Source organism: Rhipicephalus sanguineus, chromosome 11 (genome assembly GCF_013339695.2).
Source record: "Rhipicephalus sanguineus isolate Rsan-2018 chromosome 11, BIME_Rsan_1.4, whole genome shotgun sequence".
Classification (NCBI taxonomy): domain Eukaryota; kingdom Metazoa; phylum Arthropoda; class Arachnida; order Ixodida; family Ixodidae; genus Rhipicephalus; species Rhipicephalus sanguineus.
This window is the reverse complement of record NC_051186.1, coordinates 56392402-56407034: the sequence shown is the minus strand read 5'-3', so window position 1 is coordinate 56407034 and position 14633 is coordinate 56392402. Positions and strand designations below refer to the sequence as shown.

Genomic DNA, 14633 nt, shown 5'->3' with positions numbered 1-14633 from the left:
AATCACACGTGTGCTGCACGAAATGGGCTGCATTCTACCTAATGATGGCACTGGAATGCGATCACCGGTGCAGAATGTTCGCTGTGCGCTCGCCTCAATTGTATGCATATTGGCTGTAAAACATGGCACCTACTCGCACTGAAGGCTTTTGACAGGACATTCAACCGAATCAACCTCCTATGAATGCCTCGTAACATGACTTCATGCTAATAAAAAACACCCTTGATGTATCCCACTAATACTCGTTCGCTTTACACAAGCTGTGTTATGAGTAGGGCCATAGGCGTGCTCACGGGGCGTGGGGGCTTTCCTATTTGCCTAAGGGGGGGGGGGGCGCAAAATCTGCCCCTTGCATTAACTTAGTGGGGCCTGGGGGCGCTGAGATGATCCTTTGCCCCCCCCTTTGATGGGGAACCCTGCGCACGCCTGAGTGGAGCCGATTATGGAACTTACGTGTTCTCTTTTCTGAATCGCTGATTGCCAGGCAACTACTTCGGGATCCTATGAGATAAGCTTCTCGGCCCTTCTGCGCCGTTGAGCAGCATTTGCGCTCTCCTTCTCCATGGCGTTACCCACCTGCAAACGCCAGTCAGAGGCGCTACCGAGCGGCTTCAGCGCAGTGTCAGAAGGCGAAGAGCTGCGCGCGCGCCGGCGCCAGTGTGTCTGGCGAGGCTGTAGACGCCACTCCTCCCGAACGTGCAGACCAGCAGCGGCGAGCCGCGCGCGACAGTGGCGGAGTCTGCGCGCGCGCCGGCGCCAGTCTGTCTGGCGCGGCTAAGCCGCCACTCCTCCTGAAGGCGCACGCCAGAAGAAGCCTCATCCATCAGAGAAACCGACATTTTGTGCCAGAACTGTTTTAACCGCTTCAAACAGATCGCCGTAGAGTCTCTGGATGCATCTCATTCTGACGAAAATTTTGTTCCCGAACAAATTGCTGTCGAAGAGCTAAACGTATTCGTGAAGACAACAAAATATATTTTTTTCAGCGAAATTACAGGGGGTCGACGGACATGCACCGACGTTCTTCTCTGAAGACACCCAGCAAATACGTAGCCAAGCTGCTATGACAAGCTAGGTGACCACCAGCTCCGCAGTGACTCAGTCCCGCGCCACTAGCGGAAGCTGCCGAGATATTTTTTCGCAAGTTTATCGTGCTGGTTTCAAAGTTTTACCAACGCTGACCCTTCGCGTGGCCGCACCCGTGAAATCCATGCGCCGGCGCGACAGCGCTCCCTCAAAATCTACTATATAAACACATGGCACGTAAACGAAGCTACTGTGTCGAGAAAAAAAGTTGGTTCATGCGTCAACGCATGCAGGCATTAGTGATCGGGACGTTGTAAAGAAAGCGGTGTACCTACGATGAGCTCCACTTCGTAAGGAAGCTTGTTGACGCTTGTCTGTGGCAAACACTTGGCGCGTATAGTGACATTGTCGTCCCACACAGCTGTTACAACGGACACATGTCCACTATTATAAAGCGCGGCTCCTTTGCGCACACTATCGCCGCAAAAGTAATTATCAGGGACGCGCACAAGCGGCAAATCGCACGCGCGCACTTCCGTCATGCTTGCAGTGAAAGGAGGCGTCCGCTACGCGACCCGCATGCGGTTCCAACGGCCGCCGCTACGCGGCTTTCAGTGGCGCCCCTATAGGCGCTGCGCATCGCGGATACACCGCTATGATATGCTTTACCCTCCCCTCCTCCTTTCTCTCCTCCTCACCCCCACTTCCCTTTCCCGCCCCCTTTCTATACCTGGTTTTGCCTGCGTGACACCAAGCGACGACATGAGATGACAGCATACGATGACAGTATACTCGCTTCCTCTTCCCCTCCCTCCCTTCCTCCTTTCCCTCCTTCTCACCCTCACATCACTACTCCTCACCGTTACTGAAAACACACCGAGGTAATGCTCTCTGAAAGCTTCAGCGCAAAAATGCTGCGTACATACACGAAGGATTGAATACTAGAAGCTACTGTCTACGGCCCTGAAATGCTAGACTTTACCGCCAACCGAGGGTGATAAGGTGTGTTCGTTTATACCAGGCATATGTCAGGAGCACCGTAGAGCACCGTTACGTCGACGGTAATACTAGATTGCGCCCTCACTTTGCCGGTTTTGTTCAACAGTAAATCAGCGCGCACCAAAGGCGACAATATGGCGATTGTTGCCTTTCGCGATCGTTTCAGAATACGGCCCCAGTAATCTTCGATCGCAGTGCGCAATGCTCCCTCCTAACTTTTGCATCTTCCATGCTCTAACCAACGTACAGTGGCCACCACTCAGCTATTCTCTAGTCAAGTTACAAAGGGCAGGTTGGGAGAAACGAGCCAAGTTGCCACTTACCTTTGGTCACTACCATGGTGTGGTAGAGTACGGTATTCGCTTGAGTCTCGCTGAGCGGACCTTGCGCCGCAACCACGGCCATCGGTGCCTGAGCGGTTATAGCTTTGTCCTTGGGGTCCCCTACGTTAAAAGGCAATGCAGGGGCGGGTTTCAGCCCAAGCACGGAAACAGCTGCTGCGGCAATGCCGGCATCTTGTACCATCGGAGAGTTTAAAAATCGGTGTATCCGGGACCCGGGTTTGTTGCGCTCTAAGGACGAGGTATATATTTTAAAATAGGCTGTGTCCTCCGTAAACCCGAACCCAAGTAAATCGGCTCTCGGATCCTTACGAGTTCAACGCAAAGGAATAATGTTGACAGCTTGGGTACGCACGCTGTTTTCGAAAAACGGGGGCTGGAACAACAACTCGTAGAGCGCATGGTTAGCATATGAGGCATGCGCAGTGGCGGCGACTCAACTCAACACCAAACAACTCAACACCAGCCTGTCCAGAGTCTGGACAGGCTGGTGATGAAAGGAAGGAGCCCATTGTAGAAGAAATTTGCATTAGTAATAACTTGATGAGGGCTAGCTGGTTCATAATAAGACCAAAGGATGTAACAGCGTGAATGGAACAAAGACAACAAAGAAATGAGGACCACGGGAGAAGCGCTGACTTTGAGCCAGTCATTGTAGAGACGATTCACTATGTCTCAGTCACAACCTGTCAGTCGCGTTCTTTGGGCTACTGCCTAAGACGAATCGTTCCACCCGATATCGACATCCCTTTTTGGTTTCGTGGAGCCTTCTTGGGGACACACAAAAAGGATATGCAAAATATTTCAGTCTGAAAAATGGCGCCAGGTTCGACCCAGCAATGACTGGCTGAATGTAAGTGCTTGTCCCGGAGTCTTCGTTCCTTTGCCATCCTTCTTCCACTCGCGCTGTTAGATCGTTTGCTCTAATTTGATCAAACGGTTGTGATAACGAGCCGTCGCGCGCACGCTAGTTCGACGGAGATGAGCAGACAGCTCATACCTTAGCAAGGGCTACGTTCTCACCGCTTACGTTGCGTTGAAGCGATAGACAGCACGAGAAGGTCCCTTCGCACGCTGGCGCTGCCGTGTTCCCTAAAGCCACCGTTGTGTAGAGTTACGCCAGATCGAATACTAAAGGAGTTAGCCGCTTGCCTCCCTTCGTATAACATTCCAATTTATTGCTATCGTATTCGTCGCTCCACCCTCGCGGCGAAACTGTGACTATCCTTCACACTCTTTCCGCTGGACACCGCTACACACCAGTAAGCAAATTAGGATGAGGTCCGAGTGAACATTAGAGAGCGGTACCACTCTCACAGCGGTTCACGTACCCGTGTCCAGCTTGCGAGAGTACACCACGTCGACGATGCCATTGGCGAAGGTGGCCGACTTGACCGTCAGGTCGTTGGTGCCGGACAGCGCCGTGTCCGGGCACACGCCAGCGCTGCCGGAGCACTGCATGTGGCAAAAAGATACAAGCATAATGTAAACAGAGCAAATGGTGATAGCCAGCACGTTTATGTTTGCTGTTAAGTGCGAATCCACTCATCTATCTATCTATCTATCTATCTATCTATCTATCTATCTATCTATCTATCTATCTATCTATCTATCTATCTATCTATCTATCTATCTATCTATCTATCTTATCTATCTATCTATCTATCTATCTATCTATCTATCTATCTATCTATCTATCTATCTATCTATCTATCTATCTATCTATCTATCTATCTATCTATCTATGCCTGTGCGTGTTTCCTGTCGAACTATTACACGTACGCCCGCAGGCCCCTCACCTGAACCCTATCCGTCAAGTAATAGTCGTCCACGACGACCTTGTTGTTCGGAGGAATGATAGAAATCACGGCGACGTCCGCGCCCTTCATCATGCTTTTGTCCTCAGCGCCGCTGAGGCCGAATGCGGTCCACGTGTTGAGAGCTGCAGAAAGTGCACATGTTATAGATGGGGACGTCGTAGGTATTTTAGGGTGACAATTCTTACGTGCGCGATATGTATGCGTGCTCACTATTTCCCCAGAGACTTCGCGCCACTCGGCCCTCGAGAGCCAACGACAATTCTTTATTGCTGTTCACAGTGAATCTACCATAGGCGAGCGAACGGAGGTGGGGGACCCCCCCCCCCTCATGACCATCTTAGGGGGCTTCAAGACAGCCCCATATCTTCATTTAGTCGGACTTGTCCCGTCACTGTTTGATGCCGGCTGAGTGCCAGTGCTGTTGCAGTCCAAGGACTGTTTACTGCCCACCTTTATCCCCGGAAAGCCGAGGTGATGTCACAACGTGACGCCACCTCGCGTCGAAGAGAGAAAGCTAAAAGAAGCAAAAACAGCTTTTATTTCTTTAGCTTCTTTCGCGTTGGAATCTGCAAAAGAAACGAACGTGGCTTACATTAAACGCTTAAGAAAGCGTCTACTTCTGGGCACGCGACCATACTGTTGAGGTCCCAGCATTTCGCTCAGCCTCCATCTTGTCTGGACAGCAAAAAGTAGCCTGCGTCGCATTTGTCTCTGACGCTGTCCTCGCGAAGTTGTCGCCGGCTACGTGAGAATTGGAGTGGGCCTTAAGACCACAGAGTTTAATATTAGTGCACTAGAGGGAAATCTGGCGCTAGCGTCTATGAGAGCTGCCAAACATAGAGCTTCTGTCAGCATTGGCAATGACGGCAAGTACATGAATTTGCCTAAGCTTCGTTCTTTTGGCTCCGTGTGGCCTGCATCCACTTTGTCCGTAAGATGAAGTTCAGCAAAAGTTCAGCAGTCCCGCTTCACCATTTCGACCCTTTTATGCTGACCAACTCAAATCAGCTCTTTTATCCTAAACAAAAGCCAAAACAGAACAAGAAACAAAGCCACTAGTGCGTTCGAAGCCGCAGTCGCGAAGGCTATACTCGCTTACAACATAAGCAAAAATTTCAGCTCCGCCCAGAGCCATCACTGTCCCGCCTACAAAGAATTTGCATACATCGAATAGCGCTTACTCATATTCGCGACGTCAAGCACTTCTCGAGTGTTTCGGATAGTTGACCTTCCCATACAGACACACGTTTGTGTCGCTGGTTTTAGGTCAGAAACTTGGAACTTCCTGTTAAATTTCGTCGGGGATCTTGACATTGTTGCACAGCAAAACGTAATGTTTTAGGCACTAGCGACGAATCTTGAACTATTAATATGCGTAGTATTTACACTATTGCCGAGAAAAAAGTACTTCCGCTTCTTGCGGAAACCAGCTAGCACGACTGTCTTTCACAGGTGAGGGACAGGCGCACCGCGGTTGTGTGGGCGGAGTTTACATACTATTAGGTTGTAATACATATCATACCCACGGTGGCTGAACGATCACAGCGCCACAGTTCACTCTGTTAAATAATGTAGGAAACTGTATGATCGATGTGTCCTTAGCTGTCTATTTTGCTATCTATTTCTTAGCTGATTGATGTGTGCTTAGATGTCTATTTTGCTGCTTTAGCTGTCTATTTTGAGTATCGTAACGCTTCGGATAGAAATAAAGGTTTTCATGTTCTACATTATACCGGCATAGCGCAATGCATGCAAGCGAGCACTGACCGGCCACTGCGCGCACGTGGAAGGTGATGGTATCAGCGTCCAGATGCCATCCCACTTGAATCGTGTCCTTGTAGACGGTCTCGCAGTTCGTGAAGTCGGTCGGGTTGGCAGGCGGGTCCCGTATCCTCAGCAGACCCAGTCGTGACTGTCCCATACAAGAACAGTAAGGAGCATCAGACAAAAAAAATATTGAAGGCGATCCCAAACCTCAAATGAGGTGTCTAGTGGTGGCACTCGCACCGCGGCGTTGGCGTGCCCTTGTGTATTGCTTGGGTTTGCGTTTCGTCGCACTGCCGAAGCGGATCTCAGAGGCCACGTAGGAAGAAGCGCGTGGTTGAGATCTGCTCCGTTAGGTGCCGCACTGATCACAGCTGTTCTAGAGTCACTGGAAAATCAGAGTACAGTAAACTCTCACTTGTACGAACGTCGGTTTAACGAATATTTCAGAATAACGAACTTTTACAAAATCCCCGGCGATTTTCTTATGCATTCTATGCAAAAATCTTTCAGTTAAACGAATTTCAGAATAGTGAATTTTTCAGTTGAACGAACTTGATCCGCGGACCCAGGCTCATTTTTTAAATCAATTCAACGAAGTTTTGTGCACTGCAGCACTGGCATAGCCGATGCGAGCCGCCACTAAATCGCCCATCCATCGGCGGCAGGTTCAAATCCTGTAACTCTAGCCGAGGCGGTAGAGTATGTTAGAAAGTTGCGAGACTTCGTGTCTCAGCAACAAGCTGTGCCAGAGACAGTGCACAGAAACGTAGACTCTCTGGAAAGCTTTGTCTCTTCTTGCGCTTTAAGGGCACCAGTCCAAATGAAAATTACAGATTTCTTTTCAAAATAAATGGCATTTCACACTTTTGACTCTAATGTCTGCTGTGCCCAATGCTGTTCCATATTCTAGTGAATATTCAGTTTAGTGAACTTTCAGTTAAGTGAACTATTTCCTTGGGTCCCTTGAAGTTCACTCAATTGAGAGTTCACTGTACCGCAAAGGTAGGCTGCACGCGGGCAACATTGGGTGGCGGCGGCCATGTCCCTTGCAGACCGTCCGGCGCGTTGCTAGCGTGTGTTGCGAAGTGACCGATCTTTTAGCCTCAGTGCCGTGTTACGCTCGGCAGAACGGCATTATGTGTGTGTGTTTCTTCAAGAGGATATTAGAAGTGATTTCGAGTCATCGACAGGTATGGATCGACTGCGCGGTTAGTGGTGTAACTAATGAAACGTACGGCGAATGTTGCCATGTGCTCGCGAACTCTCTTCATGGCTTCATCGGTCTCGTTTCGTGTCACGCCCGGGCGTGCTCGCTAGGTCCGGATCTGTAAACATAGTTGCACTAGCGCAGTGACATCGTGCGAGATGCCATTTACTTCGACATTTGGTGAATCTTGACTGTTTGCGCTAGCTTTGCAGTCGGTGTTCAGGTTCACTGCACTCGAGAACGTTATCGAACATCGAGAACATTCAGCATTGCGTCCTTCGACTGATCGCTGACGCATACCTTACTTGCGCACCGTGCTTGCTGTTCAACTGGTTGACAGGTGTAATAGAAGTAGTGTGTGTACGGTAATTGGAAGTTGTGCGCGACGTCTTGATTCGGAACGCCAGCAGCCGAACGCACTGGCGAATCGGCGTGCGGTGGGTAAGGTGCATCTTATCTTACGATACGTAGAAAATAGACCATCAAAAATTGTTGACATCACTACTTAATTGTTTCATTTCCTATTTCTTGTCTCCTTAATATTCCCAACGTTGCAATGAATTTGCAAATATTTTGCTGTGTTCTGACAAACAGTTCTTTTTTTGGCGTTGCCAGCGCGTAAACAGCTGGGGTTCGGTTTCTGCACTGCTGCACTTTTTTTTTTTTCATAATGCACTCTTATTAAAACTTCCTCGGCACGGTGCTTTATGTTCTTTTGATCAGAAATAGCGCATCCCGGATTTTTTAAAGCGCATGCTACTGCAACACAGTATGTATATAGACCTAGGGCTCGCATAAAATCGACTCCCTCAATGCGTGGGATCTGCTTTTTTTTTTTTTTTTTTGCTGTGACCATTTCTCACTAACTATATAGTATTTTAAGGGTACGCTCGGTGCAATGCAGCATTAGCAGCATTTTTTTGCAACAAATGTAAAAATACGCTTGATAACATTGCCTTATACCAAATTTATCAACAGAGTTCCACGCTTCTGTTTTGTGCAATGCCAAAGATCATGCCACAATTGCCTTCAAGGTATACCAGTAAACAGTTATTATTTTAATAAATCTTTGATTTCGCTCTCGTGCGTGACACGCTTATAACTCGGATAGCATGCGTAATCTGTTCAACAGATCGAGATATAAACAGCCGAGCAAATAGAAAGGTATGTAGTTTTCAATATCGCTGACCATAGCGAACCGAAAAGGTGAAGTATCCTGTCGCATAAGATCTTTTCCAGAAAAGTTAGTGCAGTTCACTGCAGGAAGGAGTGTTATTCGAGGGGGGTGAATTCGTTCAGGGCAACTATGCAGCCACGTAGAACGGCGCTCTTTGACATTAATTTTTCCCACACGGCAAACGAGATTCCCAGAGTAGCTCACCAGTAACGTTCGATTGATGGTGAGCTACTCTCTTCTGGCATCTGCATGCAGTGGCGTAGCCAGGGGGAGCCACACCGGGCCCGTGCCCCCCACCCCCCCTCCCGAAAAAAAATGTCTTCTTACGCCCCTGTCTGCATGACGCATTTAAAAAAGCGACGAAGTACTTCTGGGGACCGTGGTACTGCTAAATGTCCGGCCACGCTCTGCATTGAACGCGCCTGCACCCAAAGCGCTTGGAAGGGATATGGCGGCGAGAGGTCACGTGATGCGAGTAAGCCAATCGCGTCGGCGGCGGCGCGCGGAAAACAGATGCGATACTCTGAAAATTTTCCAGTGATTCTAAGCTGTTCTAGGTCATGTAGGATCCCTGTGTAGGCGCTCTGTGGTGTGTAGTCTTTCCTTTGTCCTTGTTTTTGCGCCGCCCGTTTTGAAGATGCATAACCAATTCCAACATCAATTCTTCTAGAGACTCCTTAAGTTGTTCACAAGAAAACCGTTTGTTCTTTCAATGAACTCAATATAGTAATTTTCCTTTCTGATCCTACAGTTAATTGGCCCTTAAGTAAACTTACGCTCCGATATGGTACATGATCCAATATAACTCTACATTTGATCCAGAACCACCGATTTCGAACCAGTTTTAGATGTTAGAAGACTTTTTTCTGAATACTCGGAAAACCGGAAGTAAGTGCTTGACCGGAAGTGCTTGGAAGAGGAAGAAGAGTGTCACTCGTTGATCGTGCCGCTAAAAATCTGCTACTGGGCGAGTTCGTTGCGGACGGATAATCGGAGAGAACAAGTGTTGCCCATTCGGTCAGACACCAGGAGCAGCCGATATACGGTCACAAAAACTAGGAGAGGTTGACAGAGAAGGCTTCACCTAATTAAAACATTGGGTCAGGTTTAACAGTTCGAAACCTAGTTATCACGACCGAAATTTAAGTACGTTTGGCTTCGTTTTCAAAAGGCTATGCAGAGTTAGCACAGTGTTTCATTCAATTTTCGTCTGGTCACGTGGTACAGCAGCGGCGCTCCGAGCGAGCGAAGCTGCGACGCCTCTGTGCAGCCCATCACGTGTCGTGACGTCACGCCTGCGACACTAGCGCTCCGGCGGCTCAAAGTCAATGCGACGCGATGAATGACCTTGGCAGACAAGACGTAGTAAGAGTTCTAAAACACCCTGTAATTTTGAAACACGAAAGCGCCTTTCTCTTACCTTCCTCTTGATCCACCTTGTGTTGAGGGGCACGTTGATGCGCTTCGGTATGGTGCCGTACACCAGAGGCCTGGTGCAGTTGGTGCAGGAGACCGCGAACCAGTCGATGTCGTCCACGGTCATATTCTCGGGAAGCGTGAGACGCAGGTTCTGGCCGGCGTACATTCCCAGTGCACTGTTACTGTGTGTTGAACGAGCCGTGCCTAATTAGGGTAAACTATAATTTGTATACAGCGATCGTACGCGTACAATAGTAGCGCCCTTAGAGGGGTACTCACACAAAAATTTGGCTTTTGCTTTTTTTTATGCAATACGTTGCAAGGCGTCTATTAGTCATAACACGGCCCATCGCTTGCTGTAGCGCGCGACAGATAATTAGTTACGGTCTGTTTATCACCAACAAGTCTCAGTTTCGGTTGGGGAGAGCTCCGAGAGCGACAAGCTACCGGGTGCAACTATCGCCATCTAGCGTTCTTTCGCCTGCCGCACGTGCTGCGCCGTCATCGTCGTCGACGCGTTCTTATCATCATCGTCTGGTGGCAACGACTTTATTTAGGCTTCCACAGTTTCCGCACGTTCGCCAGCGGGCACGGACTCGCGAGCAGCCGTCGAAAGCAGCCTGCTAGCGCAAGCCCGGCAGAAGCGCAGTGGCGACTATGACGTCATCATACCTGTTGCGCCAGTTCGGAGCTCGGCCGCAGTGGTGACGTCTCGGAAATTGGAGGTCACCTTCAGATCATATTAGATGATGTCAATGTCGCGAGGTGCGGTGTATAGCACTGGATCGCACACGCGAAATATAAATTACCTCCCCAGCTGTATTCGCTGTTGAGACTTGGTAGACGATATACGCATGTTCACGGCAATTGATCCCGCAGATTATCGTGGCCGCGATATTTTGTGCCAGTGCCCCTTTGAATGAATCCTGAACCAGTTTTTCAAGTGATCATCGAATGACCTCATATTGGAGTTTATTGCCTCATGAATCGATTGCTGTAAATATTTATGGAATACGTGCAAGAACGAACGGAGTTACAGGGATTTCTTGCACGCTTTAAGCGTTCGCTCTATTCCCGACGAGCGCGCTGGAATCTACACAGGGATGAATGGCACGGGGAAAAGTTACGTCAGTGGCAACATGACCTTGAGCGCGCGTGATGAAACGCGATCGCTCTTCCCCGTTGCGATTCCCATGTGCGCGAGTGTGGCTACTGTGTACTGTTAGCCGACTATGGAGCGCGGCACCGGCACGTGGTGGCACCCCGTGGCAAGAAGCGTGGCAAGAAGGCAAGAAGCATGGCAAGAAGCGCAAGAAGGTTGTTAGCCAATAGCAAGCTGTCTGTTGTTTGACGTCAAACAGCAGGCGCCGGCAGCTTTGAGGAGAGTAAGCACAGGCCTCTGTATGAAAAGAGGGCGCCTCATAATATAGCAACTTCGCGCTCCGCTTCCAAACTCTCCTCGCTGTGTGCGACTGCTATATTTGGCTGAGCTGTTCATAGCAGTGTTTGCTCTCCGAGTGATGTGTTTTATCACAAAGCCCGAGGGGCGATTCATGACCCCTTTAACAGCTAGCGTGCTATGTTCTACCTGTTGGTACAGTAAGCGTTAGGAGTTTAGAAAGCACGAGACACAAGAAAAAAGCTTAATATTACGGCTGCTTCGGCAGGCAGCCTTGACTTTAGATCTACGGCCTGTTCTAAAACGCGCTATCAACATGTATGCTGTGTTGTTCGACCTAATACAGTCACACGATCTGAGTTTCTCGTAACACAGTCACGAGACCCTAGTTTTCTCGGATCTCGTGATCTCTAGAATTTTTAGTCCGACTGTACACGTGCTTGGTGTGTAAACACCAGACCTTTTACAAAATAGTTAAATTTAGGTACTTAGCTCATTAGGGAGCATTTATTTAACTTCTCATTATTTCTCACAAACAACGTCACCGAAACCGACGCCGGAATTTCTGCGAAACGAGCCGTTTAACGCGGTCGCGTTAAAACGCTTAATGTACAGCCGCGGCCACACTCTTAAAAAAAAGGGTGTCTGTACTGACTACCTTTGGGTGGTAATCGCCTCGCTACACATATGATGACCTTTTGGGGTGTCAAACGACTCCCTTCGTTCTTCAGACCAACGACTCCCTTCTTCACAATTTGGGGTGTCAAACGACTCCCTTACTTCTTCAGACCAACGACTCCCTTCTTCACAAGCAGAGAGTCTACGTTACTCCCAACGCAGGAGTCTACGTGACTACCTTTTATTTCCCGCTAGTACCTCTAGGTAGTCAGGGTGACCCCTTTGCCATGGTAACGCTGACCCCCACTGGAGCGTTCCTTTGACTCCGTTGTCCTTAAGGACAGTGGTGTACATGACTCCCCTGGCAAGAGTCAGTGTGACCACTTCGTGGTACTCAATGAGACACTCTGCAACAAATAATGCGTTTATTTTTCTTCTTGGTCGATATTGATGAAACTTGCTGAGTTTAGGTTTACTTATGTGGCGATTTCAAATATGCAATTATCTGGAAGAAAACGCAGTTTTTACACATAAAAATTTCATGTGTCTTGATGAGCAAGCCTTTCCAAACTTGGAGTTACAAAGTAAATCGACATATCGCTATAGTTAGGGGATAAAAACTGTATGCAATAGTTTTAAAGGAGTTTACTGCGCTGTTCTGGCATAATGTTCATGAACCCACTAGCCCACATACGAACTCGCGTTTTAAACCCATTTGAGTTAAAAGTTACGTAATATTGAACTCTCGTGAGCGAATCACCAGCTAGACATACACTTACTGGTCAATGTTCAGCATACTATGACTATTGTTAAGTGGGTTTAGGACATGCATTCTGGTTATGTTGCATACAGTTCCCATTTCATATTATTGTGATATGCTTACTTTGTAACTCGTGTAGGCCTAACATGGCACATGAAATGTTTGATATACTTAACACGACATATAATAGTAGAAAAATATTTGCATTTTCAAAATCAGCGTACAAATACACATAAACTAAACAAGTTTTATAGAGATTGATCAAGAATTTCAAAAGAACTTCAAATCAGAGCGAACACCATTAGGGTTCTTATCTGACAATCGACGAAAGTTGGTGCCGCTACCTCTTGTTACTCAACAAGGCACTTCCACCGGGTTTACTCAAACAGGAACACTGTGGTGGATGTATGACAGCCGCAACAAGTTTTTGTAGCAACTTTACAGTGCTGCACTCGATTCCTCTGGGGGAAATAAAATACTACTCGAAGTTTATATAGATGAGTCTCAGAACAATTTCCGCTCGCGTAAAACAACAAAAAATGTTGATTCTAGAAGAAAGTAAGCCATGCAACACGGAAACAGAAGAGATGCGGACAGCTCAAACGCTAGCGTTTGGTTTGTCTGTGTCTTCTCTTTCACGTCTGCATGCCTTCATCCTATAAACAAACTGAAATTTCTGCGATTCGTAAAATTATTCTTTGAATTGGTTTTAAACACTTCATGCCATTTCATACATGTTCACATTGTAATGACAACCTACTGTTTTATCAGTAAGCACCTAAACTATAGGCACAACATCCTGCAAATAATGCGTAGTCCTTAGCCACGTCACCACAATTGTTAAGCATTTTACATATATATATATATATATATATATATATATATATATCTGTGTGTGTGTGTGTGTGTTTGACATTTTTGAGTGTGCAAAAGAACAGGGACGAAAAACGACGCGGACACAGCGCTGACTTCCAACATATGCTTTATTTTCTACAGTGGTACATATATATATATATATAGACAACAAAGAGCAACGCACGCAGGTGCATTGTACAGGAAGGCTTCATGTAAAACCACAAATAAGTATGCATGATAAGCAATCAAACAACCTGATACCGGATTTTTTTCTTCTTTAAGAGATCAAGCGGTCATTCCTGACTACCACTATGGTCTAATCACCCTGTGGGCCTTGCTTAGAAAGTCTAGTTCTTTTTGGATAGGTCAATTGAAGGTGCACTAATGCACATGTCTCCCAAACTTGCAATCTTCGCCGCTTCAATTATCTCGCGTGTTGTTTGTGCCTGGCTCCTTCCTGTCGCAGTGCACTGCGAATACATGTGATCGCACCCACACTTCCTGCAGTGGAAAGCCACATGTCCCACACCTCCAGTTCGCACGTTATTTGCGTGCTCACGCAGCCCGTCATTGGCACACCGTCCCATCTGCCCTATGTATTTCTTGCCACAGGACAGCAGTAACTCATAAACGATGTTGTTCTCACATTTAACAAAGCTTTCTTTGTGCTTTTTTGGCACCTGGGTTTTTCAGAACCACTGTAGGAGGCCTTGCACAGATTATAAAGCTTGTTTGGTGCTGAAAGGACGACTCTTATGTTGGCGTTGTTTCCTATCTTTTTCAGCCTATGTGAGACATCGTGAAGGTACGGTATGACGGCGCATTTCTGCTTGACAGGCTCCGTTTCTGGTGAAGCCTGCTCCTCAACCTCGCGAGCATGTTTGACAGTCTTGAGAAGACCCTCCGCCACAGATGTGACGACATACTGAGGAAACCCCGCCTTTTTCAGGCAGTCAGCTTGCGCCTGGAAACTACACGAACACTTGTGAGGACATGAGCGGCGAAGCGCATTCATTAGGGTTAATTTTGCAATACCCCTTTTAACTAGCTTGGAGTGGCCCGAAGAAAACGGCAGAAGCGGCTTATTGGCCCTAGGCTCGTACGACCAGCAGACCTGGTCTCGCTCGAAGAACATTCGTAAGTCAAGAAAACGCAAGGCGTTGTTTTGCGGCATTTCATGCGTGACTGCGAGCGGTTGCAGGAAACGCGTGAACAGATCAACAGACCTTCTTACATTTGTGCCTG

The 14633-nt window shown here is 47.8% G+C and overlaps 1 protein-coding gene across 1 annotated transcript in view; it reads right to left on the bottom strand.

Annotated features, from left to right (window-relative positions):
• LOC119375056 (uncharacterized) overlaps nt 1-14633 on the bottom strand; it is a 90678-nt gene that overhangs the window by 54551 nt on the left and 21494 nt on the right. Inside the window, exons 7-11 of the mRNA XM_049411137.1 lie at nt 9758-9938; nt 5954-6098; nt 4166-4308; nt 3698-3821; nt 2349-2468 (exon numbers count right to left, since the gene is read on the bottom strand). Coding sequence (XP_049267094.1) covers nt 2349-2468; nt 3698-3821; nt 4166-4308; nt 5954-6098; nt 9758-9938 — 713 coding nt within the window. The remainder of the gene's footprint in view (nt 1-2348; nt 2469-3697; nt 3822-4165; nt 4309-5953; nt 6099-9757; nt 9939-14633) is intronic.